The sequence below is a fragment of the Stegodyphus dumicola genome, chromosome 2 (genome assembly GCF_044657685.1).
Source record: "Stegodyphus dumicola isolate Sdum_Otavi_A_Nest chromosome 2, ASM4465768v1".
NCBI classification, from domain to species: Eukaryota; Metazoa; Arthropoda; class Arachnida; order Araneae; family Eresidae; genus Stegodyphus; species Stegodyphus dumicola.
This window is the reverse complement of record NC_140769.1, coordinates 140,173,740-140,196,736: the sequence shown is the minus strand read 5'-3', so window position 1 is coordinate 140,196,736 and position 22,997 is coordinate 140,173,740. Positions and strand designations below refer to the sequence as shown.

Sequence of the window (22,997 nt, the reverse complement as noted above, 5' to 3'; positions counted from 1 at the left end):
AGACCTGTTCTCGGAAAGTCCACATTTATCTATTTAGACGATATCATTATTACTAGTGATAATCTAGACCAACATGTACAGGATTTAAGACAGGTGTTTTCTTTATTAAATGAGGCCGGTCTAAAAGTTAATGTCGAAAAATGCAAATTTGCAGCCCCTGAATTAAAATATTTAGGTTACAAAATATCGCAAAAAGGGATCGAGACAGATGAATCAAAAATAATCGCTGTACAAAAGTATCCGACTCCAAACACGGCAAAGAAGCTCTCTTCTTTTCTAGGACTTTGTTCATATTATAGGTCCTTTATAAAAGATTTTGCGGCTATCGCTGAGCCATTGTTAAAATTAAAAAGGAAAAAGGCAAGATTCTCGTGGACGGCCGAAGCCAATAGTGCTTTCGAAAAATTAAAACAAGCATTAACGCAAGCCCCTGTGTTGAAATTTCCTGAAAAGGATGAAAATTTAGAAATTTCAGCGGATGCTTCGGATTATGCGGTAGGAGCGCTACTTTCGCAAAATCAGCAGCCAGTAGCATTTTTTAGCCGAACTTTAAATCAAACACAAAGAAACTATTCCGCGACCGAGAGAGAGGCACTTGCAGTTCTGTTAGCAGTGCAAAAGTTCCGAGTCTATTTTGGAAAGGCGCCGATAACAGTATATTCTGATCATGCGGCGGTAACTAGATTGTACTCTGGAAAAAATTTATCCCCAAGGTTAATAAGATGGGCACTCAAGCTGCAAGAATATAATCTGGTAATCAAGCATACCCCCGGAAAGGAAAATATCGTAGCAGATGCCCTGTCACGAATTAAATTAGACGAACAGGGTAATACCGTAAAAGTTGCAATGCTGACAGCGTGTACAATAAATTCCCGAGAAACTGTAATAACCGAACTGGGTAAGGATCCTGAGTTTGGAAGTATTTATGAGTATTTGAAGGATCCTGAAAATTTTAGCCACCAAGATATTGTGGCGATAAGAAATAGGGCGGCCCATTACGAACTAATAGATGGTCTATTATTTTATACAAAAACTACAAATTCCAACAACGAATTTCGACCTGTTATCCCAGCTAGTCTTAGATTAAATATCCTGCAAGAGCTCCATGACAGCCCTTTAGCTTCTCATGCTGGTATTCGAAAAACTACTCAACGCGTACGCGAGGCAGTCTACTTTCCTGAACTGCAAAAGTTAACAAGGGCGTATGTCCAGTCCTGCCCAACATGTCAAGCCGTTAATTATATTAATTTCCGCCCGGCCGGGTTTCTAAATAGTATTAAATCCGAATTTCCAAATGAAATAATCGGCATCGATTTATTGGGCCCTTTCCCAAAAAGTCAGTTAAACAAAAGTCGCTATCTCCTTGTTATAGTTGATCATTTTAGTAAATGGACCGAAATTGTTCCCTTAAAACGAGCCTCCGCGAAATTAGTTACCGATTCTATTTTAAATAAATATATTTTAAAATACGGGGCGCCCCTAAAAGTTATATCGGATAATGGTCCTCAATTTGTAAGTAATATATTTGAAGACATGTGCCAAAAACTGGGCATACGTCATTTAAAAATGGTCCCGTATCGGCCGCAATCAAATATAGCGGAACGGGTCAACAGAAATATAGTGAAAATTATCCGTAGTTATGTTAAAAATTTTCATAAAAGCTGGGATAACTATGTCAATGAATTTGCTTTCGCCCTTAGGACCGCAAAACATGATACAACGGGCAAAACTCCTGCTGAGTTATTTTTAGGCAGAAAGGTTATAACACCGTTAGATAAACTATTTTATGTGCAACAAAGAGCCCCAGAATTTAAAATGGGTGATATAGAAAAACTAATAAAAGAAGCAAAAAAGAATACGGAAGTAGCACAAAGAAAACAAAAATTGTATTATGACTTGAAACGACGGGGAGTAACTTATAAAGTAGGGGATGAAGTACTAAAAATTAAGCATTCACTTTCTTCAGCACCAGAAGATAAAACTGCCAAATTTTTTCCACGCTTTGAAGGACCATATGTTATAGAAAAAATAACTCACGCTGTTGTAGTGTTAAAGGCAAGAAATGGTGAAACCTGTTCCGCAAACATTGACCAGATAAAACCATTCTATGACCGTAATAAAATGCAAATCTTTTCAGATCTTTTGCAGGATCCGGTACGGCAGACACCGCAGGTACAAGTTCCAGAGGTGGGAAAACGACAAGTACAAGGGCAAGCCAATGAGAGACAGAAGCAAGTGAAAAGAAAATTGCCCCGCGGAAAAATTGAAGGTACAAAGAAAAAGAAGCCGTTCCACCGTCCAAAAAACAGAGTTCACGAACACCCCCAGAATGAAGAAGGGAGAAGGACGACGTATGTGGAAAAGACCGGGAGAAAGGACGGCAACTATAACCCGGCTGTGAAACGGAAGATTCACTCATCCGACAGAACTCTCCGCAGCAAAAGTCGCCGAACTGCGGAAGGGTCATCAGCGGCGGAGGAAAAAGTACAAGAAAAATTTGAACGGCCAACAACGAGGTCCAAGCAGGATCACGACAGAAGTTTCCCGGTTCCACCAAGACCAGCTGCCTTCAAACGGCCAAGACCACAAGCAGAGGACAGAAGGAAGATGTTCAAGGGTGGCCGTAGTGGTGAAAAACGGAAGCTTCCAGAGGAAAGCACTGAAGGGCGAGCCCGTACAAGAAGGAGGATCAACCAAGCTACGGTCTGCAGCACCTTTAAAGACTGGGCCCAGAAAAGGATGTCTGAATATTACAAAGATAAGTAAAATTTTATGTTACTTTACAAACTTAAGTTAATCTTTCATTCTTACTGCAAGTGGCAGATTTCAAGAAGTTTTACCTCATGCGAGGTCTACCTTTATCGCCAAAAGGGCGAGAAATGAGTTGTGACCGATTTTCTTATTATGTTTTTCAATTACTCGCGCGTAAAACTAAAGTTGATGTATAATAGCGTTGTATAAAGACTTAAATATTGTAAAAAGTTATTGTATAAATTTTATTTAAAACATTCTAACAAGAAAGAAGTTTTAGTCTGAAAGACTTTTTGAAATGTAGTATTATTTCAATGTAGAAAGAATTGGCACTTGCTTTGAAAAGAATAGAAGTTAACAATGTACTACTAATGTATGTTTTCAAATGTGTAAAATTAACGGCATCTTGATATGTTCTTGTATACATGTGAACTGTTATTTTGAATGTTTAGAAATACCGTGATATGGTAAAAGTGAAAGTAATGTTAAAAAATTTTGTTATTCGTGTGACTGTAAAGATTAAATCATGGTGAATATGTGTTAAAGGTTGAATGATGTAGTTAGGCTCTCTAACGCTACACTTTAGAGTTAGCCACTTTCAGAATAGTACCTCAGGGTCTAGAGTTGAAATTAGGGTGTGTTAAGAGGTCTCGTATGTTGAATTTTAACACATTAGTGTTTTGATTGTAGGAGGAAGTGTTGAACACATAGACAGAAACACATTCGTGTTTGGTGTTTTTACAACACATGTCAGAGAGCACGGGGAGAGATAATTAAAATAGTCATGAATGAAATAAGAATGTTAAGAAAAGTATATTCTATATGTTATTTGCAATGTCATTCTGTAACATTTCATTAAACTAGTTTTCCTTCCAGATCTCTGGAAGGAACCAGAATTGAATAAAGCTCCTGTTTTGATGCAGTACAGATGAAAAAGAAAAAAAGATTGTTGTATATTCCGGGAGCTGCTATTGTAACAAATTTCTTTCTTTTAAAATTTTCTAGTTTCTAGCTAAGTTATGTTTGTAAAAGTTTGGCCTCGCGTTAGTTTCTAGAGCTAAAAGTTTTCAACAAGGTCGTTTTAGACCTCAGTTTCAAACTAATTAACTCTGGCGGGAAGTATGTAAGGATCTTAAGTTTTACTAACGTTTATTTTATTTTAAATCTTTACTATCACTTCTTATTTTCTACTTCCGGCCAGAATTATAAGCGTGAAGGAGTTTATGCAAAGTTGTCTGGCGAACGCCAAGTATTTAAGTGTGGCCTTTTTGCCAAGCAGAAGAGAGGAAGCCGTGAGTTCGAAGCAGGCCGCTTACCTTAGAAGTTACGCAGTTGCTACTTTGCCTTCCAGGCCAGAGGTTTTAATCCTCTTGATAAATTAAACGTATTGTAGTGTTCACAGTCTCTGTGCTACATACGCTTTTTTGTTATTATAAGGCCAATCTTATTCTAAAGTTAAATTAGAGTTTAGTTTTATTTTGATATCTTTTAAGTTAGACCCCGAGTGGAGGGTCATTGTATTCCGAAGTACGGAAGTCATTGTATATAAAGAAAAAAATAAAGGGTTTTGTATACCCTTCGTCTGTATCCTGTCTACTTACTACAATTAGTGAACATAGCTTTAGTAAGCTCTCTGTTCTAGTCAGGTCATTGTATGTTTCCGAAGAAGGTTAGAAGAAACATTGAACCTGATAAGACCCTAAAATTCATGCCCTGAGATCTTTTAATATGACCTGCAATACCTTTTGTTCTCATTTTAAAATTTTGTATATACGGTATCAACTCAGCTTTTCATCTGATATTAAAACTAAATATTTAAATTTCTTAACAAATTTAATTCTCTTTCCCATTTGTCTTACCAGCGGCCGACCAGTAAGGTCGACGAGAACTGGTAGCTCTGATCCGGGTTTCATTCCAGGCGAACGGGTTGACTGCATGCTAGTTCTCGTGTTTTCCCCCATGTGTAACGCGCATACGAGTCAGTTTCCTTAGCAAGTCCTCCACGAAGGTATCCTTCCCTTAGAATGATAGCCTTAGTGTCCTTTGCCATAATTAATTAAACCAAACCTCTTTCCATTAAGTTTGAAATTAAGTTAAAGCTTCATTTTCCAGCAAATTTATTCCTAATTAAATCTGAAGATTTATTGACTAATTTATATTTCGAAAAACGTATATCCATCGCACAAAAGCTTAATATGTATAATATTAATTAATTGCCTAATATCGATTAACAATATCAAGTTTGTAATAGTATTGTAGTGATATTCCATTTATTTTCTAGCGTTACCTTTAAGAACAGATACAGTGTTATCCGAGTAAGTAGTATCATCCGCGTGCTGCACAGTCGCATAATTTCGCTAGTCAGCTTAAAAAATTCTGTTAAAAGTAAAATTTCATCATACAGGACCCGCACAAGACCCTTGAGGGCAGCCTTTTATTTGTTACTTCCTTGTACGAAGTAAAAAGGAAGTATTGTAATCGCAAAAAGTTTCAGGCAGCATATTTCAACGAAAATATCCATTTTGACCGCTATCGAAGGCAATTTAACGATGTTTTTGCGTGATATCTGTACTCAAGGACAGAATAAAAGACTCTTTTCCTCCAAAAAAATTATAAAACTGCTTTAAAATGAATTCTGAAGCGAATTTAGCGTCTGTACGAACATATGTACGTACGTACGTATGTATAGCCTAATAATGTTTTTGATGGCTGCCATTGCTTGTTTACATTTGAAACAGCAGAATAGTGGATTTGTTGCCAATCTAGAGAAACTTAGCTTCGTAACAACAAATATAACGCCTTAATTTATTATTGCGAATTAAATCATGCTTAATCCTTTCTGGAATTTTTTCCAGGAAATAAGTGTTTAAGATTTACTTCGTAATTTTTATTACAGATAGACATTTTATGTAATTTTGCCTTGTCGCGAAGTGAGAACTCAATTAATTGAATGAGAAGTACTCAATCGTCTGTGAAAAACTGTTTCTTTTTTGTTTTGTTTGTTTAATTTCTTTTATACATCTTTCTAGCTTTATTATAGTATTTGAATTGAACATGTGGCAACGATTAGATAATTCTTTAAATGATATAAATTTTGTGCATTCTGAATTATAATATGAACGAAATATAATACTGTTAAGTGAACCAAGCGCCACAGTATCGCTATGGTAAACAAATAGAATGAATTTTAAAGAATGCATTTATTCTATTGTGGTTTACGCGTTGTCGACGAAGTAGATTTAATTCAATCCAATAAGTTTAAATGAGATGCAAGACAAAATGCGTATAATTTAATATTCTTTACAAGGAAGTTATGTGGTGTACACATCAGATTTTTATTTATTGCTGGTAACCAAAGCTTATTAAAAGCAGTTTTAATATCACGGCTTAAGAGGGCTGTGCTAGTTCCTCTTTTTCCTATTATCATCAATTTTCTTATTTCATTTTATCAAATGCATATAGAGTGTTATATACGGTGTGAAATCCATATTGATGCTAGCTTAAAAACTTAGTTGTTTTAATATATTTGATTCTATTGATGAAACGTTTTTCATACATTTTACTTAATATAGAAGGAAGATGGATAGGCCGAAAATATTGAAGTTTAATTTATGACAGTTTCTTTATGTTTTTAAAGAACATATTTTGGCTTATATTAAAACTTTTTTGGACAATGTTTAATAGTGTAAGAGTTTTTGAAATATATAAGCTAATGAAGAATTGTGTAATGAAGTGTCATTTTAATTATATTGTAAACGAAGCCATTAGAAAAATCCGGAAAAATATGCATTTCGAGAGAGATTTTTAAGTACCCATGTTCTTCTGCGACTGAAAATCTTCAGCTCTATTTGCCAAAAATGCATCATGCGAAGAGATGAAATAAAATAAAAAGATATAATTTTAATAAAAAGCGAAATATTAATCTGTAGTGTAGCAAGTAACGTATGACTTAGGAAAAACATGTGTTACTATGCTATTTGCAATAAATATATGTGGCGGTTTAACCATAACTGGACTTTTGAAATGTTATTTACTTTTTAACTATTTAATTAATTGCATTACTTCATATACCTAAAACTGCAACTTCAACTGTAAAGAAATTGCATCTATGCAAATGTAACTGTATCTACAGTGTATTTATAAATGAATGGTGCGGTTTCAAAAATTATGTAAATAAATCGATGTATTTACCTTACCTTTAATAAAACCTATACCGTAAGCATTGCCATTTGTCCAAGTTTCTCATGCGCTACCTGCTGTGTGCTCATTATGCGCACAGCGCAGCAGCAGGGTCAGTTTCCAAGATGGCGCCGCAACAGGAAAAAACTTTCTGTGTTTTCCGTTCTGAGATGTGCAGTGGTTTCATCTAGCGGGAGTTTCGTGCACGTTTCCTGTGCAGTGTCCCGTGGGAGAATCCCTCACCCATGTTTCTTAGAACAAGAAACTGTTATCGGTGACTCATTTATAGACATGTTGGAAACATGGTCGTTACTCCAACCGAACATTAGTTATGATGATTACATTTTGCAACTGGACGGTGCTGGCTCCATTTTTTCAGAAATGTGCGAGAGCTTCTTAATGATGCTCTTAACCAACGCGTAAACCTGCTGCCACAGACAACAACTTTCTTCCCTTCCAGCCCGTTCGCCAGATTTAACACCACTTTATTTCTTTCCTTAGGGGTTTCTTAAAGACCAAGTTTATATACCGCCAATGCCCGTGATCCTTGAGAAAGTTTGTGATTGGTAAAGCATGCACTGCAGACCGTCACTTCCGACATGCTATACTGAACTTGGGAAGAATTTAATTATAATGGTGAATGGTGATGTGCGTCATGTCACCAAGGGTCCACATATTGAAGAACTGTGGTTAATGCATCAAAACCTTGGTTAGTTACCGCTTCTGATGATGTAAGGTTTGCCCATATAAAGAAATACATAGATTTATTATTAATTTTTAAATCTTCACCATTCCTTTATAAACACCCTGTATATATCAGTTATTAATGGAATACTGCTGGTACTCGCGTGCGAACGCTTGCATTCTTGTAACTTGTTTTGTTTTTGTTAAACATAAAATTTGTTATGCTGTGAAGATGATTGCTGATTATGCTATAAGGTATTTTATCCATCCTTTTTCCATGCCTTCGTAGTATGATGGCAGCACACTCGGCGTGTATTCGTATTCGAGAGGCTCAGGTTCGAGTCCCAGTGAAGGCATTCCTCACTTTTCACGTATCCTGTTAAAATGACCTAATGTCTCTACTATGTTACTAAATGAATTACTATTCTTCCAGTATAACGAACAAGTATTACGACCTAGTACACTTGAGTGATGTACCCGATACAGCACATATGAAAAAAAAAATTATCATATGAACTAAACATATAACTAAATCTATTTTGATTTATGCCTACAGATAGGTTATTAAAATTAAGATTTCATCATGAAATTTTACATTTATTGCTTTAAAATTGCTCAGTCCTTAAGATTATTTGCGACGCAGTATATAATATAAAATGAAGATCTTATATTTCTCCCGCAATGGTAAATCTTTCCATATCGCCGGAACGACTTATGCCCAGCAACCCATCATAATATAATGTAACGAACGCGCAGTCATCCAACAGTTTTGAAAAGACTGAATTAAGGAATTTTTAAGCAATCAAAATGTAATCAAAATGTAATCAAAAATTATATTATCATGTACCGAATAAAACGAAACAAGAAGAATTATAAAGTTATCGGACTAAATTTCAAAACACACTAGAAAAGTCTGTATACGACTTATTAAACTTAATTAAAGTTAAAGAAAGGACTGAGGTACCAACAAATATTAGCTATTGAAATCTGAATTCTTATTAATTTCAGTAAGAGATTATTTTTATTTTTTTGACTTACAGTTACTCAGATTGCATTCGATTCAATTCATATTGCATTCAAATCACTAAAATTTATGTTTGGTTTAGAAAATCGATTCCATCACCCTTTAAAATCCAAAACGCAGAAACATCAGTCATTATTAGAAGCAACAAATTATCTAGAACATCAACCGACTTTAAAAACCCCCAAAATACAGTAAATTACGTAGGAGATTTCGAAAAAAGTTTCCTTTAGAAGCTTAGTAATTTCGTACTATACTCATACCAGAATCGGCCCTCCAGAGGCTGATCGGTGTATGTTCGAGTTTCGCTTTTCTGGATAACATAAAAAAGGATGATAATTTCCTCAGCATTGTGTCTGTGCAAAGAAGATTCAATAAAGATGTTTTTTATTTAATTTTGATTTATTATAACCTTTATAAAAGCTTTCATATATACACCTTAATGGAAAATCCCCAAAACTCGGGAGAATTTATACTCAAACAAAACAAATCAATTAGGATCAAATTGCATTTCGTAAAAGCCAATTCAATTGTACATCCCCCAAACGTTTAAGAATATATTTATAAGGTTTTTTACCTCCTCCTTCTTTTCCGCATGCATTCGTGGCGTAATTGGAAGCATACTCGACGCTTATTCTAGAGGTCCAGTATTCGATTCTTGGCGAGAGCACTACATTTTCCAAGATATTTTCTTTAAAAATAATAATAATAATAATAAAAACTAATAATTTGTTACCACCAGAATTTGGAGATAGCGTTCCTAATCCTCGTCGCCCTTTAAAAGAGGCAGTATGTAAGGTATTTTCTCCCTGCTTTCTCTTTGCTTTCGTGTACTCGACGCCTATTTGAGTGGTCCAGGCTTCAAGTCTTAGTGAGGGCACTGCACATTTTTCAGCTTTCTCCCTTGCATCAAAAAATCTAAAACTTGGTTCAATGGCGACTGTCATCACATGATGTCCTAAAATATGCCTATTCTACACTCCTTCTCCTGGAGCTAGCTGCCACACCTGTCTCGCATATATTTAAAACATAAAGAAACGTGAAGGTGAAAATAAACGAAAAGCAACGAAAAAATTATTTCCTTCACGGACAGTATGGGAATGAAATGCTCATCCTAACATTATAAACGTTGATGATTTTGTAATTGTTTCTTTAAAATTTGCAGAAATTCTGAAAAAAATATTAAAACTACAAAACTGTTTCGATTAAAGATATCCAAACAGTTGGTTGTGTCCGATTTTCATACCTTTTGAGGTTCGCTACAGCAGTGTAAAATAACACTAAGAATGCAGTATATTAAAAAGGGTCGAAAGGTTCGGTCGGTATGTCTGGTCCTTTTTTATAGCGGGATTCGAATGTAAAAGTTAACTCTCTTGCCAAAGCAAAATGTCTACAAAATCAGCTTGGTTGCAGAATGTTTGCAACGAATGACAATGTTGATATATAGAATATATAGAATATATTTTTTCGTTATATTAATTTCAAACATTATAAATCATGCGAAGGCATTCAGAACGGTTTTTAATGAATTGAAAAGTTTTTACAAATCTAAAATGTGAACGAATGCCTCAACAGAAAATGCGTCTAAAATGCGAGTACAAATGTTGCAGACCGTTTGCATCAAACTGTGCATGAATTTAATTAACATACCTTCATTTCTTATTTCAGGTACTTCGTGATGGGGGAGTGTCCAACTCCAAGCATCCATATCGGAATTCAGGAAACCAACTCCACCACCTTGGGCAACTTGTCTTTACTCTCTGAAACTGTTCCTGCTCTTCAAAGCACTACTAACGAAAGCGTGGAAAAATTAAAATTCATCGCGTATGGCATCGTAAGTTCCGTCATCATAGCTCTTGGAATTCTGGGAAATTCTATCAACTTAGCTGTTCTGACTAGGCCTAACCTGAAAGGAGTTACCTTCGTCTACCTTACTTGGCTCGCCATATCTGATCTCATGTCTCTTGTGGTGAGCTTGAGTTCTATGTTTAGACTTCATGGCATGCAGCCCAGAACGTATACTGCCGCTGTGTATTATTCCCGCATCGAAATGCCACTTGTGAATGCCTTCATGGCAAGCAGCGTGTTCTTAGTTGTAGCTTTAACTATAGACAGGTATTTCTCAGTGTGCTTACCAACTAGATTTAAAGAAGTGCATAACACTCAACGGGCGAGGCGCTCTATAGCGGCAGCCTACATTTGTGCATTTGTTTTGTATATACCAGTATGTTTTCAAAAGAAACCAGTCGCAGTGTTAGTGCCATTTACGAATAAAATTGAGTATATATCATGCGAATACACACCAGTGGCATCGCATACTGTTTTTAAGGTGTACCTCATGGTCAAAGAGGTGATTGTTCGGCTTGGTCCTGTGGTGCTGTTAGCAGTTTTGAATACGACCATTATAGTGACTTTCAGAAAAACGCTCAGGAAACGAAGGCAGATGCTAAGTATGTCTACAGCCAATTCTGCTAGTCAACAGCAAAGGGATGGCAGCAAGAAATATAGAGAAGAACAAAGGCTTATCATTTTATTAGCTGGTATTGTGATACTATTCTTTATCAGTATGACGCCGGCTGCCATTTTAACGATACTAAACAGTGATGACAAAGAATTCAACTTTGGATTTCAATTATTCAGAGCTATTGCTAATGTTTTAGAGTTATCAAACTACGCGATGAACTTTTACGTCTATTGCATGTGCAGTTCCGAAATTCGAAGGACTTTCTTGGCGTTAGCAACTTGCACAAAACCTACGCTTTATGTAAGTTCTGCAAGCAGCAAACCATCAGTAGAAAGTAACAATAAATACTAAAGGAAAATCTTGTTTTAGCAACTAATTGTTTATGTTTGATGCATCAATTAATACGGCGTCCTATTTAATTTAATCTGGTGGTGTGATAAATGCTAGTCCCAAGTATGCTGAGATGTGAACTGATCAATGAATTCGATAAATTATGGTTTTAAACTTTAGTGATTTAATTAATACTAATTAACGTAATAGACTGATATATAATAAATCAGCAGTGGAGGTTAAATAAAGTAAAGAAAGTGTGCCAAGTTTTAATTTATATTCTGAGAAAAAGTACCTGTCAGTTTCTTTCGGAAGTAAAATGCTTATTGATTTGAGAACTTTTATGACATTTTACGATGGTATTAGTAACGATGGAGTTTTAAAGAAATTAATAAACTTTTAAAGCATCTGTTTAACTATTTTCTGCATTAGAACTCGTATTTCTGTTGTTTAAGTACTGAATTTTCTACGCTTCTTTACCTTAACTGAAGTTTTTTTAAAAACATTTATTCGAATTTTTGGAATGCTAGAAGAAAAAATATTGTAAAGCAAACTTAATTATGCATTATTCTTATAAAGATATAATAAAACTCATATAGATAATTTTTTAAAATCAATACCCTCCAAATATTTCTTTCTAGATTCATACATAACGCATATAACACAAAATAAAAAAATATCAATTTTTCAGCTAAAATTATATTAGTTTTATTAATTAATAATTAAATTAGAATTGTAATTTAATTTTAATCCAATTACATTGTATACTCAAGTCAGCTGTTGAAACTAATTAAGTTCAAATTATCAAAAATTTTTCTACTTATTCACTCTAAGACCCTTTTTTGGAGGAAAACGTAATTTAAAACAGACATTAATAATAATTAGAACTCAGAAACAAAATGTTATTTCGTATGAGAAATACGACTTTTAAAATTTTACTCGAAATTGTATCCTTGAAATTACTCAAGGATATAGTTAATAATTTTAAAGGATCAAGCAGAATTTTTACTTATACAATTTAGCTTTGCTAATGTAATAAAACAATTCGCGTGCTGCAACTGCTATATAAAGTAACATATATTTGTAGTGTAAGGTGCCCAAGGTTAGGGCCAATGATAGTTGCTGGCCACGACGAATTCGTAGACTGATTAGACTAATTTCAACACAAAGGGTTTAGTGACACAATACAGTAACGTACAGTTTCACTCAGTACAGTATACAATCATTATTATCAGGTACATTATTTCACTATATCTTCTATTTGAAGAAAACAATTACAAAATTTTATAATTAGTATCCCAATATTATATAATTAGTATCAATACTCGAACACATGTATCATATAAAAACACATGTATCATATAAAAGCTCTTTCATTTATTTTGATATATGATGTATTTGATTGTTTAAAATTTTTTCGCTTGTATCTGTGTTTCATTGCATAAAAGCTTGTTGCTCTGAGAAAATTTTGCATTTATATCATTTATTTATATAAAATATTTCAGTCTGTGATTACTGCACTTTTACAACCGTCTTAGTCCTTATAATAAATCTCATTAGAAATATGCTGTATGGTATTTATTGAGAATCGAATCATTAAATATTTTCCTATGATTTGAATGCATTAAAAAGTTCTTAAAATGATTTCCTAACAAATTTTAAAAATTGCATTTGAAAACTGAATTCGATAAAAAAAATTCAGATGCAGTGCATTTTTAATATTTGCATTGGTGTAGGATTTTTGCAAACGAACATTTTAAAATTATCTGTGATGACTGTAAACTTTTAAAATTTTTACGAAACATGTTTGTGTTTCTTGAATAAAATGTTAATAATAGTTTGTCTTTCATTGTTATTAATAAAATGTATTTTTCAAACCAGTAGTAACTGAATTCAATTATTGTAGCAATATAAAAATATTTCAAATCCCGGTCTACTCAGTATTCAACGTAAATTTAGCATTAGGGAGTTAAATAAAATTCAAAATTCCACTCAACCAAAAGATTCTGTACCAGGTATTGTCATACATGGAGATAAAAATATCGGTATTTAGATATTAGCCAGTATCCATACATATACCGCCAACAACGCATTGTGCTGTAACATAGCTATGCACATATCATTGCCGGCTTGGCACAGCGCGAGCGTGAGTAGTACGCATATTGCAGACTTGGTCATTGATTTCATATTGTGAGTTCTGTCTGCTGAGGGAGCTATCGTGATGTTTAAGTGCTAAATGACTGAAGCAGGACCGTGTATGTAGAGTAAGAAAGTTTCCATAGAAGTAATGTAAACCGCTTTGACTACTACTGCGCTGCTATATCGCGGAGGAAGAAGTTCTTGTCGCCAGGTCCGGGTGCCAAATAGCCAGATGTACAGATTATTGAGGAACACGGTACAAAATCAAAGAATTTATCGAATTATTTCTTTGAGAAAATTTTTCGCGATAATTTAAACTCGAAATTTGCTACATATAGTTACTCAAAATATATAACCCATTAATTAATCTACTCGCGCGCGTCACTGCTTTGATTTAAGTCGATACGGTGGAAAAAATTGAGTCAAAGAAGTTAAAACTCTTGACAAACGCGACCTTCTATCTTCGAAAGCTATTTCGCGGATGCGCAAAAAAGTATAGGTTAGATATGTTTCGACATCGGCTCGACAGCTATTTCGCGAATGCGCGAAAAAGCATTAAGGCTGGATGGATAGCTCCTGTAAAGTAAACTTCGAGTATACTTTCCCTCTGGGGTCTGACGGAGCCAATTCTGCTTTGGCAAGGCTTTCGTTCTTAACAAACATGTTCTATATGATTGAAGTATGCTTTACCCTGTTACCCTTATTTCCATAGCCAAGTGGGCAATGCTTATAAAGAAGGAGAAAGCTATTCATCCAAAATAAAGAAATAGTTGATTACTCAGGAGTCGTTTATATGGAGTCAGATAATATGAAAGTAACTTAATGAGGTGCCTTTTGGCAATGAAATGTATTTTCAACGTCATCAGATCAAAAGAGTAGATTTTTGGATTTCCATGAGTAGTATTGGGCAATCATTTTCAAAATTGGGTTAAACAGATTGCTGTTTTCCGTAGCCTGTCTCTGCATCTTGAGGAACTTTTCTAAAAAGAAAGCACGTTACTTCTGTCGAATCCATTCCCAACTCTTATTCTAACATGTCATCGGCAATTGTTAACTTTTCGTCGTACATCTTCTGTCAAATACAGTTTCGTAGCATGGGAATTGAAAAACATGTGAGATTAGCAAAACTTTTTTTACCAAAATACCGCATGCGGGAAAATTGTTTCATAACACGACACATCTATTAAACACATTACGCAAAATGCAGTAAAATTTAGAACGAGGTGAAAAAATTGTTAACACGAGAACTCTCCGCTGGACAAGGGACGCTTTCTAAATAGATAAACGACGAAATGCACACATACAACTTTTCTAACTTCTCGTTATAGATGCTGAAATGAAAAAAAAAAAAAAAAAAAAAAAAAAAAAAAAAAAGCTATCCCCAGCCCACTTTAGCACTTCCAAAAAGAAAAATAACAAAAACATTAATAAATAAATAAATAAAACAAAAAAATCGCATCTTTCTAGAAAAATTTAGAACAGTTCTTGGAGCTCACTCAGCACTTGCTGGAAAGCAAAATGATGACAGAAATAAGGAAGAAAAAATTTTTAACTAAAACAGTGCCGCAAAAATTAATATTTTTAATTAAACAGTGTTAATAAAAATGTGCTGTATATTACATGGAAGATATTACATGTTAATGTGAAATGTTCTGTTTAAATATTACAAATTAAATGTACTTTAAATTTCATCCGTTTGGTTATTAATAGATAAAATTAAACTGAAGATGAATGCCAAGGCCATTGGTGTTCACAGCCCAGTGCTGGGGAATGGGACTATTCGCCATGGCCACTTCGCCGTCGCCATTTCGACGTGACCGTTTCGCCGTCGGGCCGTTTCGTCGTCGGGCCGTTTCGCCGTCAAGACTTATTCTTTAAACGGCTGATTTATATTTTGCCAGATTAGTTGATTTAAATTAATAACTCTGTTTAGTTTGTAGAATCATTAGGTTTTTTGGAAACAGCCAAGATGAAAAATATGCAACGCCTTCGCCGAGAATCGAGCCGCGGACTTCTGGAGTACACGCCCAACTTGCAGATCACCTTACCACGAAGGCATGCCAAGAAGGTAGGAGAAATAAGGATAAGGATAAGGAACGGGGGACGTAGGCACTATGCCTCTACCATATGGTTAATTAGTATAGCACCACGTCCACCATGATCTAGAGAAGGTAGGAGAAATAGAAAAAAAAAAAAAAAAAAGAAAGAAAGAAAGCTATCCCCAGCCCAATTTTAAAGGGCTACTCCCCCTTTTAAAGGGCGACTGGGTACTTTAGGAGACCCAATCGCCAAATCCTGGATGAGGAGAATCATCATGAAACACCCTTTTAGGTCGGGCGTCATTGTCGAGACATTAGGTTTTTTGGAAGCAGGTGAGATGAAAAATATGCAACGCCTTCGTCGGGAATCGAACGGCAGACCTTTGGAATACGCGCCCAGGGTGCAGACCACCGCATCACGAAGGCATGCCAAGAAGGTGGGAGAAATACCTTATAAGTTTAATTTAATAAATATTTTATATAAAATGTTTTTGTCTATAGGTTTATACAAATACACCGTTACACATATTAATTTTAATAGAGTAAGGTGCTGATAAGATTCCAAAGTAATTCCATTTTACCATTTAGATTCCATAAAAATGTGAATTTCCTGCTTGAATAAATGATTTCTCTGAACTAGCCGATTAAAATTTCAAGAAATTTTGACGAATCATGTAAATACTGTCTAAGGATTATGTTAATTTTATTAACAGTTAAATTTCCTTTCCTATCGATTCTTAACTTCAACTTACCACTTCCGACCAGAACGCAGTTTTAGAATCACGTCTGAATACATAATGAGAAAGAGTGATTTTTAACCGCGAAGTTCTTTGGTCTTAGTGAGAGAGATAGCAGGTATTCTGGCTGCACGCGTCCGCCTTTTTTAGGCTATTCTCTCATAAGCTATTATAACGCTCGGCCGTACTTTAGGCCCTTGATAGCTTCGCAGTCTATTAACGTTAAGGGGCCAACTCTGTTAGAATTTTGATAGCTTCGGCTATATTTCTTTAGTTAAGATTAGTTTAGTATTATTCTTAGTCTCTTAAGTTCAAGCCCAAGTGTCGGCTTTATTTTACAACTCCAAGACGGAGATCTGTTAAATCTTATTTTGAATAATATAGGGTTATTTTATTCTTCCATTTTGTTGTTTCCTGTCACACAAACTCAAGCGATTATTCGCTTACTATAGTTCTTAAGATTCTTCACTTTCGACAGTCACTTAAAATTACCCAGTGAGGAATTCTGCAACTGTACCCGCATAATTTTAAAATCGATAATATAACTTCTGATACATCACAAGTTTAGCCCTAGTTCTCTTTGATACTGACATAATTTTCCAACTAACTATGCGTAATTTCTTTATATCTCATACTTGTAAATAACTTATATATACTAAAAGCAACCTTTGTTGAGTATACAAAAGGTAAACAGAATTTAAAATAAATAAATTGGAATTGTAAACAAAATTAATTTAACGCGAGTATAATACGGCAAGATAAAATATAGTCATGTAAAGAAAAATAAGTCTTGACTGCGAAACGTCCCGAAGGCGAAACATCCCGATGACAAAACGGCCACGGTGATATGGCGACGGTGAAAAGTCCTAAACCCCAGTGCTGATGGTCACTCACTGTTGCCAGTATAATAGTAATTCCTTTGAATAGCTTTCAGAACAATATTGCCATTTCTGTGTAGGTTGTGCAGTCTATCTATTTACCAAGGCAATAACCTCTCCAATGGACTCCCGGCTTAAAGTGTGTATCAAGTTCAGTTATTAGCTTAGTCGGACCACCTTCATAAAAGTATTGGCACGGTCATGAAACTCGATTTTCCTTCATGGAGTATAGTTTCAATTTACATTCTGATTAATTTATTGTGTTTAAAGTGAGGCTGAATTTGAATCGCATCACCTTGTTGCAGAAAACCATCAGTTGCGTAATGAGGAAACACTGCCGTTACGCGTCTGCTATTAGGTACACTACTATTACTGCGTGCATTCTAATATAGTCGTTTATTAAATTAAAAGTAACATATTCATATTAGAATTTCAATGGATAAATTCCCATTCTACTACTTTGAAATATAACAGAAATATCTGCAATTGCGCTTTCAAATACTGTGTCAACAAATGATTTTGAACAAGTATATCCAAATTTTTCTTAACTTGCAACAGAAATAATCTCTCAAGAAGAGTCAGTGTGTCTTTTGTACACCTAGACCTAAGCTAATAGACCTAGGACTAGGAAATTCGGTACATAGGTGAATTTAGACAAGAGCCAGTGCACCTCAAAGCGATTTTTTCAAATTCGAATCAGATTTTTTTTAATTGTATCTTTTCGATTTCATCGCATCATTTTGAATAATTTCATTCTTTAAGAAATGCGGTTTTGGCAACAGTTTCTCATTTAACTGTATACTGGGCTGCTGACTGTTGAAAATCAGCACTGCTGCCGATTGCAAAAATGAGGGCACTCATTCAGTGCAGTTTATAAATTTAATGTTTCTCTTGGATACTGGACGTTTAATGAGAGAAGGCAACGGGAAGTTGACTAATTTATTTATTAGCATAATTAAGATTTGTATTGTATGGGATATTGCTTATTTCATCGTAATTTTATTACATGTAATACATTATTTTATTTTATATATATATATAATTACGTTGTTCTGCAGAGTGAAATTCTGCGCAGTTTTTAAATTTAACGTTTGGTGTTCCCTTCAGGCATTTTTACAGTACATTTAAAAGCCAGACGGAGGCTGGCTGCATAGCTGCTGGTTAACAATAAATTCAAAGTTTCTTTGGCCCACCAGCGGCCGAGCGGTAAAGTCGCTGAACACTGGTAGTTTGGTCCGAGTTTCGAATCCTGCGAACGGGTCAGCTGCATGGGCGTTTTTGTGGTCTTTTCCATGTGTAACGTGTATACGAGCCAGTTTTCCTTAGAAAGTCATCCACGAAGGCATCCCTCCCCTTAGGCAGATAGCCCTCGAGGCTTTGCCATAATCTCACACACACAAAGTTTCTTTGTGCGATTATATTCGGTCTTTTCTTAATTCCGCATATAAATATTTTAAACGGCAAAACGATCACGGTTCTTTCGAACGAAAGTAGTATATATAAAATATGTAGTTTGTATGAAAGAACTTCAGCTTTAAACACAATTGATTCTGGTTTATTGCAACAGGGAGAACACAAAGAAAATGATTAGAAAGAAGTGGCGAAAAGGATTACATGAGCTCTAAATTTATTGCGCCGATTAGGGCTTCATGATAAAAAATATTTAGACTTCATGATAAAAATCAGAACTCAAGTAAAATAAGAAACTGTTTCACATGCTTGGCATAGCATGCTGAATTGCTGAAACCTGCACCAGAAACAAGGGCAGAAGTGGAAGCAAACGCATGTCAAACACACTAACCAACCTTGGTCGATCATCCAAGAACATTTAAAGCAGAATGGAAAAATAAGCAAAGCAGGTGTTTGAGTGCCCCATAATCTGTCCGAAAAGAACAAAGCCAACCTATCCATCACATACAACGTATTGCTTCAACGGCACCCTACAGAACCGCTTCTTGATCGTTTGATTAGTGGAAACAACAAAAAAAAAAAAAAAAAAAAAAAAAAAAAAATAAGTCCTATATGATAATCCAAAACTCAAAAGGCAGTTTTAATAGGGGTTACAAAGGGTTTACATCCCGAAAAGACGCTTCTGGGTGTTTGATGGAGTATTCGCCGAATTATTGATTTTGAATTGCTGAAACCTGTACAAACTGTTAATGCAGATTTTTATTGTGAACAATTGGATGGAGTGAACAGATCTTTAATCAAAAAATATCAATTGTCAACAAAAAAGGCGTCATTCTGCAGCACGACAATGCAAGACCTCACTGTGCAAGACGAACACTGGAAAAAAAATTAATGAATTGGGGTGGGAGGTACTGCCATACTCACCCACCATACTCGGCCGATATCGCAGCATTGGATTTCCATTTATTCGGATCCCGACAACATTTTCTTAGTTACAAAAAATTTAAAAATTTGGATGATGTCTAAAATGTCCTCTCGAGATATTTTACTCAAAAACCAATTGATTTTTAACCGTCTGGCATTTAAAATCTCCACATTAGATGGCAAAAGGTTGTTGATAACGAGGGTGATTGTATTATTGATTAAAAATAAAAACTTGTTTAAAATGTATTCGTTTGAATTTAATGTAAGAAAGCGACATTAATTTCCGGTCCCCCTATTATTTGTCACGAGATGTTTGTGAAGAGTTCATCGCATCATTAACAAATAGGTAATAACATATGTAACAGAACTGAAATCACTAACACACTACAGCCTTACATTCAGCTCTACGCTTCATATTTCGCACATTGATCAACTGATTTTAGTTATCAGCTGGTGATTCGAAAGAAACGTTTCTAAGTGTCAATATTCATTGAAGAACCAAAGCTCACATTACACCTGAGCACGATACAGTAATTCTTAATTGTTAGATAAATCCTAGTTATCCGAAGCTCTGTATAAGAGGGCTTCGGAATTTTTTTTACAGTTAGTCACAAAAGTCTGCATACAGACTAAATTTTAAATTTAAAAAACACTTATAGCATAGAAAAATGTATTTTAATCATTGCATTTTTTCCTTCTATTATCTAAAATTGTAAGCTTAAATAAAAAGTAAATAATATCAGTGTAATACATTTTACATTTTTTCAAAAATATATTTTGTCAAAAAACTCAGAAATTCCCTCCAGTTAAGTCTGCGTACACTTTAAAAAAAAAGCAAAATATAAGTTTTTTACATTACTTCAATACTTTGTAGGATATCCTTTATTCTTCAAAACAGCTTGCAGACGTCTGGCCATTAACTGAACTAGTTTTTCAGTGTCATCCGACGTAAATTTCGCCCATTCTTCCTGCAATTTACTAATTAGCTTATTTCGTGACGTAATATTGTGTTTTCGAATTCATTTCTCCAATTTTGCCCACAAATATTCGATTGGATTGAGGTCTGGTGACTGTGGTGGAGTACGCAACTGTTTTGGAGTGTGATAGAGGAGATATTCCTTCACAATTTTAGCTGTATGTTTCGGGTCGTTGTCTTGTTGGAAAATAAAGGTATTAGAAAGGTTTAAATTTCGGGCATTGTCTCGTAGATTTTTCTTCAGAATATCCAGATAAACATACTTATCCATGACTTTATCAATAATGTGAAAATTTCCAACTCCTTTCGACGACATACACTACCATACTACCACACCGCCAACTCCATGTTTGACAGTTGAATTTAAATTTCTCAGATTCAGTTCTGTTCCTGGTTTTCTCCATACAATAGGGTGGTCATTAACTTTAAATATTGTAAATTTACTTTCATCTGACCAAATTACATTGTTCCAGAAGTCCTGCGAAGAGTTTAAATATGTTTTGGCAAAAGCAATTCTTTTCTTTCTATTTGTCTCGGAAAGGTATGGCTTAGACCTAGGTTTGCGTCTATGATATTTGGACTTTCGCAGCACTTTTCGTACAGTTTCAGTAGAAATTTTCTTGTTGCTAGTTAAAAAAAATGTCTTTTGCAATGCTTGCAGAAGAAAGTTTAGGATTTTGTTTAATTCGTAAAAGAATTTTTCTTTCTTCTCTCTGCGTTAGCTTCTTCGGTCTCCCACATCTTGGTTTTACAGCAAGACTACCAGTGTCAAGATAGTTTTGAATAACTCTTTGCACACTAGAAAATGGTTTTCTAATGGTTTTACCAATATAAGGAAGAGTTTTACCTTCATCTCTCAATTTGATAATTAGTTGTCTCGTAACTAAAGGAATTTCTTTATTGGTTGTCATTTTCGTCAAAGAAAAGCGAAATAGCAACTTCCAATCAACGTGAAATTTGCTTCGGAAGTCAATGACCTTGAAAGTGTAACCTTCTCTGCATTCTCAAGGTTGAAGTTTAAAAGTTAGATAAGAAATCCCCTGCCTCCTTCGCGTTGTACGCAAACTTTATAGGCTTTAATTTCTGGCCACTTATCTTTTAAAAATTAGTGTGCATAAATTATTAGATATGAAAATATTACAGTTAAATAATTTCAAAATCCCTTATTGAAACTAAATATTTAAAAAATAAAACTTTAAGAAACTACCCTTTTCGCACCTTAAAATTTGGATTTGATATTACTTTTCTTGATGTACGCAGACTTTATTGACTAACTGTATATAACTGAGCCACAATTTCAACGGGAAATTCTTTTGATATCGAAAATTTGATTTTAGTAATAAAATAAAATTAAAAACAGTTCTAACTTCTGAATGCATGCATCTGCATCCCCTTACCTACGATAAATTTTTGGCAGAAAGCTCTCGACTCAGCGCAGTCTAAGACAAAACTCGACGATGCACTAACTCGATACACTAAAAGACTCTCTCGATGCACTCGACAACCAACTCGACGCTAGACTTCGAGACACTCGCTCATTGACTGACTATCAGTTCGCTAGACTAGGCACACACACTCGTTCTCTCGACGAAGCACACACTGACTGACTGCGGACCAGCAGGGTTTATCGGTTTGTGTTCCGATGTTGCTTTCGGCTTGCGTTCGAGAACATTCTGGGCTAAACCGGTAAGAATTCGTTCCAGAAGGTTCTCCATGGCATGTCGCCAATTATGTCGCCATATGGGCGATTTCTCGCCAAATGTAGCAACCCCGCCTTTCTTTGCCATTTTATGGCAACCCTAAAACTGCTTTGCGGGGAAGCCCTCTTACCGCGCCTGTACATTTCGTAACAATAATTTAAATTTAGTGAAATTTAGTGGGTAGTTTTACTGCAGTAGAAATCGTGCCGCTGTTCAATACTTTATGGTCTATAGAAGATAATTTCCTTTTCATCTGTATCCCCTTACCTACGACTGATTTTTAGCAGAAAGCTGAAATTGTGTGAAAATAATTTAATTCTAAAAACATATTCTATACTAGATGGTCGGCAAGAACAGTACTACCAATAAAAATTGGTTACAGCAATAATAAAAGAAGTCGTATCTGACATTGTGTTTCAAGTTCGGAAACAAAAGTAAACTGCAGTAGAAGTTGTATGAAGTAAAGGAAGAGTTGTAATCGCGAAAAATTTCTGGTATCACATTTGAACGAAAGTATCCATTTTGACCGCGCTCGAATCCACTTAAACGACATTTTTGTGTGGCATCCGTACGTACGGAGAGAATAAAGGACTCCCTTTCTCAAAACGTATTGTAAAATGTACTTGAAATGTATTCAGAAGAGACTTTTTTCCTTTACGTCTGCGCGTATATTATGTATCTCGCTTAACTCAAAAACGAATAGCCTCAGAACATTAACATTTTGTATATGGGATTGCCATAAACTTGTTCCGGTTAAAGTTTTTA

The 22,997-nt window shown here is 35.0% G+C and overlaps 1 protein-coding gene across 1 annotated transcript in view; it reads left to right on the top strand.

The window, feature by feature from the left end:
- Positions 1–13,305, top strand: part of LOC118188772 (putative G protein-coupled receptor AH9.1) — a 168,626-nt gene extending 155,321 nt beyond the window's left edge. Inside the window, exon 2 of the mRNA XM_035359273.2 lies at positions 10,304–13,305. Within this exon, the coding sequence (XP_035215164.1) occupies positions 10,314–11,450 (1,137 nt within the window). The 5' untranslated portion in view covers positions 10,304–10,313 and the 3' untranslated portion in view covers positions 11,451–13,305. The remainder of the gene's footprint in view (positions 1–10,303) is intronic.
- Positions 13,306–22,997: the final 9,692 nt, after the last annotated feature.